Here is a 7358-nt window from a genome sequence, read left to right as displayed (position 1 = left end):
CTTAGGGATGAAAGGTCCTCATTATTGGGTCAGTGACAGGAATCTCCAGCAAGGGTCCGTTGAAAAGTGGTCAAAAAGACAAATCCAGACCTTTAGGGAAAGCTTTGGCACCCTTGTTTTCTGTAGCATGAAACCTGTGCAGAAGAGGTTCTCTGAAATCCAATCCAATCCAAGATCACATTTGTGGAAATGACCTGACAACTGAAAGACAGAAGACCTAGGCTGACTCTCTAACCTGGGCTGCGGCCTTTTTCTACTAAGAAGCTAGGTAAGTAGGAGGCTGGCAATCCTCTTGAAACAGGGAATTTTGAAGAAAAGGTAGTTCCATTTGGGAGCATATTGAATTTAATACATTTATGACTGTCAGGAAACAGCAATGTCTAGAAAGCAGTTCTCAAAGCAGAACTGGAGTTCATTTGAAAGCTGGGAGCAGCAAGGATAGATTTTGGAGTCAATAAACAGCCATTTGAAAATGACTCTCAGGATTTGATAGTTATACAAAAGCTTGGTAACGATTCATGTGTACAATGTTGCCATTGATTACCATATTCTACCTTATAATGACATCACTGTATTTTACCAGGAAATATAGTCATGGCTCCTGGTACTAGCAATGGGAGTTTACATAAATGAAACTTCCCTGAATTATCTGATTGGACCCCGAGCACAATTCTTATTCTATTTCTTCTTCATTTGGCCAATCACAGAAGGGAGTGTGGTTACAGACAAGGCTTTGGAATCAGTAAGACTGAGTTCAAGTTCCACACATACTGGCTGTGACCCTGGGCAAAAACACTTCACCTCTCATTGGTCTAGGCAACCCCAGTTCTCACCAGTGGCTCCAAGAAGCCATAGCACGTTTCAGCAAACAGTCTAAACCAGGTTAAGGTTCACTGACAGGTCCCAAAGCATGTGAAGACTTCCCCTGGTGGAATGGGTGGATGACAACAATTTGTTCTGATGGCCATGAAGGCAGCTGAAGCAGATGCTATGGAGTGCTGGGAGATTGGTCGGACACTGAAGATGCCAAAGTCATCCACTGCCTCCAGGGCCATTGCCAAGCATCCTGACTTTTGCCCTGGCACTGGACTTCAACGACCCTGGAAGAGAGAGTGAGGTTGAAGACTTTCTGCCACTCTTCCTCCATGAATCCAGTTCATGCCCAAGTCAAAACATCATCCTGTGATGTCACTGGTCCTCTTTGAAAATGAAGGACAAGCAACAACTGTTTCCAAGGCACTGCGTTTGGTGCTGGCCATTGGGAGACAGAAATGAAGTATTCCCTACCCTCAGGGAACAGGAAAACACAAGTCCATCTCTGCCTGTACGGAGGCATGCACAAAGCTAATGTAAGAAAGCTTTGGATGGGAAGGCAGTCCAATTGAAGCACAAGTCAAGAGATCATCCTGTGAGGTCACTGATCCTCTTTGAAAAGGGACAACCATTCTCTCTGGCCTCCCCTGCCCCCAACACACTTTTAAGTTTATTTATTATTGATTTATTATATATATTATGCATGTTTATTATTTATATATATTATTATTATTCAGCTTATGTATACGTGATGTCTCCACTCCCCACCCCAACTCTTAGAATGGAAGTTTCTTGGGAGCAGGCACTGTCTTTTTGCTTGTATATTGTATGCCCAGGACTTCACAGAGTCTGGCTCCAAGGTAGCATGTGACTTCATTTGACTTGACTTGCCGGGCAAACCACTGACTCTGTGTCACAGTTACGGTTGGTTTATTACACATCAGCTTTGGCTTAGCTGAACAGTAAAGGTAACACTGCCAAAACAGTGATAAAGTGTCCAGGTCCTCTGGCCCACAGGCACTGACTAGAAAACACTTCCCTATCCTTGAATGGGGGAAGCTCTAGGGTGCAGTCACGCTTTCAATTGAGAAATCAATTAATCAGCATTTATCAAGGGCCTCTTATGTGACATGAACTGTGATAGGAGTTGGTAATATACATACAAAGAATGAAATAATCCCAGCTAGGTAGCAGGGTGGATAGAATGCTGAGATCTGGAATCAAGAAGACCAGAGTTCAAATCTAGTCTCACATACTTACTAGCTGTGTGATCCTGGGCAGGTGGATTAACCTCTGCCTCAGTTTCCTCAACTGTAAAATGGATATAATAAGAGCCACCCCCTAAAGTTGTAAAGATCAGATATGTTTGGTATAGTAGGCACTGAATGAATTCTGGCTTCCTTCCATCCATGGAGTGTAGATTATAATGGGGGAAATGAGTTTGTGTTGGCATTCAGTCATTTGGCAGTTGTGTCCAACACTTTGTGACCCCATTTGGTGTTTTCTCAGCAAAGATACTATAGTGCTTTGCCATTTCCTTCTCCAGCTCATTTGAGAGATGAGGAAACGGAAGCAAACAGGGTAAAGTGACTTGCCCGGGGTCACATAGCTTCTGAGTATCTGAGGCCACTATCTCCTCCTTCAACCCTGTCTCACATGATGAAGTGGCTTTACTCCTTACCAAAGCTAACTTCTCTCTCTGCTAAAATGATCCCATTCCACTCTGTCTTCTCCAACAGCCCGCTCCCTCTGTCATACCCCATCTATCATTTATTTTCTCCCTGTCTATGGCTGACTCCATACTGCCTACAAACATGACCATGTTTCCCCAGTCCTCATCTAGCCTTGCCAACCACTGTCCTACATCTCTTTTGCCCTCTATGGTGAAGCTCTTTTAAAAGGCAATCTATGATGGGTGCTTGTATTTTCTCTCTTCTCACTCTCTTAACTCCTTCCAATTCAGCTTCCAACCTCATCATTCCACTAAAATGCTCTCTCCACATATACCCCTTATCTTTTAATTGCCAAACCCTTTTCCCAATTCTCATTCCCCTTAACCTCTCTCTAGCCTTTCCTATTGCTGATCACTCCTGCCTGACACTCTCTTCTCTTTAGGTTTTCAAGATGCCACTCTTCTGGTTCTCCTCCTACCTATCTGACTGCTCCTCTGTATCCTTTGCTAGATCCTCATCTCGATCACACCCTCTAACTGTAGCTGTCCCATGAGGCTTTTTCCTGGGTCTTCTTATCCTTTTATACTACTTTACTTGGTAATATCATCTCTGATGGATTTAATTATTTTCTCTGTGTGGACAATTCCCAAATCTACATATCTGTCCTAATTTCTCTGTTACCCACCAATCTCGTATCTTCATAGATAGATCTCAAACTGGATGTTCAATAGACATTTTTAACTCAGCATGTCCAAAACGGAACTCATTATCTTGTAATAGCAAGGACCCCAGCATACATAAGAGGGCCTGCTGTACAGGTTCTTAGATCTACTTTTCTAAAAAGGAAAGCAGCTTTGGAGGGGTCAACATTGTAATCAAACACATAAATATCAACAGAGAAATAAAGACGGACCAACAGACAGATCCAACTGTCTGACCATTACATACATACATAGTTACCAGAGAGAGAAGCACCAACCTCTGGGATTTCAAAGCCTAGGGGCTCCTTAGGGACCACCCAGAGTCTCATCTGGCCAAACAAACAATTCCAATGAGTAAACCCCAAAGCAAAATCTCAGCTCAGAGTATTTATACACACGCTCTTTAGTGCCACCAGGCATCACAACCCTTGGGAACCAGTGCCTCCTTAGAAGTTAACAAAAGGTGTGGGCCTTCCTATAAGCTCCCCTTAATGGGCTCCACCCGAGGCCTCTTAATGGGTGGGGAAGATCTTTGACACCCCAAGACCTTTCATGCCCATAACATAGGCAACTTGCATCTGAACAGGCATTAACACTGAAGTAAATACAAAATACATGACTTATTACTAGGGCGGCCACACGGTTTTAAACAAACACAAACGGATACAACATCAGAATTCAACATACTCCAGCCCTCCTTGATCCCAACCATCTCGGGAGAGCACCGCCAAAAAGCAGACGGCGCCTTAGCTCCCTCTTTATCTTGCCCTGGGGCTGAACTCTGAGCTCCTGGTTCACTGGAGGGTCCCAAGTGGAAGAGGGAAAAGCCGCTCCCGTGAAGAAGATGGAGAGCTGAGTGCCACACTAAGGGAAAAGGGGCTGGAAAGGGTGGAGGTGAGACTAGAGGCCATCGAGGTTCGGTCCGAAGGGATTCACTTCCAGGCCTCAGCTCCTTTACCAAGATGGCCCCCGAGGTGGGAATGGGCCTGGTGAAGAACCCCGCGGGACATGCGCACAGACGCTCCCAAACTGCATCAGGTTTCCCACAAGCCCCGCGGCTGAGGTTACCATGGAGACAGAGAGCAGGGTGGGGGGGAAGGCGCCGAATCCGGGAGAGACGGCGAGGGGCGGGGCCGGAAGGCTGGGGGTGTCCTCCGTGACTTCCGTTTCCGGATCCTGCCCCACCCCAGCCTCTCCAGTCTTGGGATGGAAGGTGAGCGTGAGCCCGAGCGGAGGCGCCCAGCAGCCCCGCCGTGAGGCCAGCCGAGCGTGCGTAGTCCGTAGTCCGTGCCCGCAGCCCGCCCCCTCCGCGAGCCCACGCCCTCATTGGCCAGCTGGGGCTGAGGCCTGTCCAACCACAGGGGCCGCTGCCTCCCCGTCCCCAGTCCCGTCCAATGGGAGGGGGCGGGGAACAGGGCGGGTTTTTTGAGGGGAGGCCCTGACTCTAGTAGGGAAGCCCGGGATAAGGAGGGAGGGCGGGCTACTTCCGGGCCCTTGAGGGGAATCCCATTTTACAGAGGCGGAAACTGAGGCAGATGGGTGCAGTGACCCGCCCCAGGGCGTGCGGCTGGGCTTCTTCGCCCAGCTCCCTTCAGGCCCCCCCCCCCAGCCCCGGAAGGGCTTCCTCCCTTTTCCTGCTTGGGACGCTCCCAACCCCTCATTGTGCACGTGCTTCTCCAGTGAGGTCACGTGGATCTTAGCCCTGGCCTTGCGCCTGTCACGTGTCATAACTCGTGCTGATGTCACACGTGGATTCCTTCTCTGCCCCTCGCACCCATTGCCCCTGCAGAATGCTGAGCTGTCTGTGAGGGGGCGAGTGCCGCCCCCTAGCGGACAGAGCCGGCGCCACCAGCCCCTGCGCCCAGAGGATGGCAGCCCCTGGCAGTGCCCACGCAGGCAGCGCCAGCTCGACCCCGTGCTCTGGGGCTGGGCAGCGAAGCCCGGCTAGTCGTCCACCGACCCAGAGCTCAGCCCTCCTTCAGCCGCTGCTGCAGACGCAGGGGCGGGGGGCTCCGCGCGTGCCCTCCTGTGTGCCAGGCTCCAGGTATGGGTGGCAGCCTCCAGGAGCGCCGGTCCGCTGGGGCAGTCAGCGTGCCAACAAGTCCGATGTGGGCCAGGGGGAGAGATGGCCCTGAGCCTTCCCAGAAGGAGGGGAACCCTGGTCCCCTGGGGGAGGATGGTGTCCGCGCCCCTCCCCCCTCCCAGGACACACCTACCCCGCCCCTGCCTTACCTGGGCTGTGACCGGGGATGCCACCACCAAGGTCGTGACCTTCACCCGAGGGCTAGAAGCCTCTGCCCCTGGCTTTGGATCTCCAATTTAATAAACGTATTCAGGGACTGCTGCGTGCCAGGCACTGCGCTAACCATTGGGAGTGTCATGGAAAAGACCACATGGAGAGGGAGCTGGCCCGGGCAGGGCAGTGCTGGAGCGCCCCAGGGCCGCCCGCACAGGGGCATCTGGGTCCACGGAGTGGGGACCGAGCAGGGCTGCGGAGGAAAAGTGGCATGAAGGTCCCGCCCAGCCTTGGAGAGGAATGGGGCGCTCCAGCCTCGGGCCTCCCATCCCCCCGAGAGGAGGCCAAGGCAGGTGGCACTGCTGAGCAGGTCCAGGGTTGGGTCAGACCGCACGATCACCTCATTTTCGGAGGGCATCTTGTTTCATGGAGTTGGCACCAAGTGGGTCTGGGCTAGCCTCTGCCCCCAGCACAGTAATCTGGCGTGTCACGAATATTTGTGTAATTGGGTTACATTCTAGGACTATCCTGTGAGCTCCCTCTTTTCTGGGGACTCTGGAGAGGACCAGTGCCCCCCTCAGGGTGCACTTTGCTTCCCCAGTTCCACTTCTGACTGACCAAAAGGAGGTAGCTCTGAAGAGGAAGCCATGACTCCTGGGGCCCCCCAGGTGAGAGGTTGTCTGTTCTTTTGTGAAATGTCATCTCTGCATTTCGTATTCATTATTGTCATTTTCTTTAATGTCATTTTTGTGGTTTCTGTGATTTGAACTTGGTTTTGACTCCTTACACTGGGTGGGCATCCTGTAGGCTTCGCAAACACAGCAGGTTTAAAGCCAAATGTTTTGTCTTTCCCCTGCAAACCTCTTCCAAACTTTTCCCATTTTATTTTCCTATTTCTTTCCTGCTTCCCAACTTTCCTACTTCTTCTGAGGGCAGCACCATTTTTCCAGTTTCCACAGTTGGTAACTTCAAGGTCATCCCCAAGGCCTTGGTCTCCCACACACATATCTAGTTGGTTGCCAAATCCATTTCCATGTCAGCAACATCTCTTCCATCTGTTCTCTCCCTACCGGCTTTTCCACTCTCCCATCACTCACCTCAGTGGTCTCTTGGTCTGTCTGCCTCAAGACTTGCCGCACTCCATAGAGCTGCACAGTGATTCTTCTAAAGTGTGGGCTGACCACCTCCCTCCCCTACTCAGTGATCTCATGTCTGCCTGGAACTCCAGTGGTCAAGTATCAGTTCTTCTGTTTGACATTTAATGCCCTTCACAACTTGACCTCTGACATCTTTTCTTCCTTTTTGTGCATCATTCCCCTTTATACACTATGTCACCCAAGAAACTATTCTTATTTCCTCCCATGTTCTTGCCTTTGCACCAGCTACATCTACCCTGTGTCAGGAATGTGTTCTCTCCTCACCATTGCCTTCAAATCCCCAGCTTCCTTCAAGTCTCAGTACAGGCATTTCCTACCAGAAGCATTTCCTGGTCTTTAGCTCTTAAGTACCTTTCCAGCTCCTCATCACTTTGTGTCTCTGATGAGTCTCTTCTGTATAGGTCTATGTAGCACATGCTCTAAAATAACTCTCTCAGTTTCCACTTGTACAGATGAATAGGGGCCCCAGAACATGGTTATTAGGTCCTTTATGGTTCTAAAGGTGCCCTTGAAGGGTCAAAGTATTGTCTTTTCTTAGTGCAGTAGCTTATGAGCCCCCACCGGTGTTCTTTCCTCTATTATTGTCAGTCGATAGCATTTAGTTAACTATACTGAAGTGACTTTTAGATAATAATGAGAACATTTGGTATAAAACACTCCTCCCCCCTCCCCCCAGACACAGACAAAAGTCTGTGATGTACTTTCCTACCAGTTATCTAGAGTCCAGAGGGAAGTGGGCTCATGCTCACAAAGCACATGCAACACAGGGATAGGTTGT

General features: G+C 49.9%; 1 protein-coding gene across 1 annotated transcript in view; it reads left to right on the top strand.

Annotated features, from left to right (window-relative positions):
* Nucleotides 1–1001: 1001 nt before the first annotated feature.
* Nucleotides 1002–7358, top strand: part of LOC140502793 (uncharacterized) — a 42689-nt gene continuing 36332 nt past the window's right edge. The window contains exons 1-2 of the mRNA XM_072606802.1: nucleotides 1002–4400; nucleotides 5945–6091. Coding sequence (XP_072462903.1) covers nucleotides 6071–6091 — 21 coding nt within the window. The 5' untranslated portion in view covers nucleotides 1002–4400; nucleotides 5945–6070. The remainder of the gene's footprint in view (nucleotides 4401–5944; nucleotides 6092–7358) is intronic.

The sequence above is a fragment of the Notamacropus eugenii genome, chromosome 4 (assembly GCF_028372415.1).
Source record: "Notamacropus eugenii isolate mMacEug1 chromosome 4, mMacEug1.pri_v2, whole genome shotgun sequence".
In the NCBI taxonomy this organism is placed as follows: domain Eukaryota; kingdom Metazoa; phylum Chordata; class Mammalia; order Diprotodontia; family Macropodidae; genus Notamacropus; species Notamacropus eugenii.
This window is presented reverse-complemented; position numbering and strand designations above follow the sequence as displayed.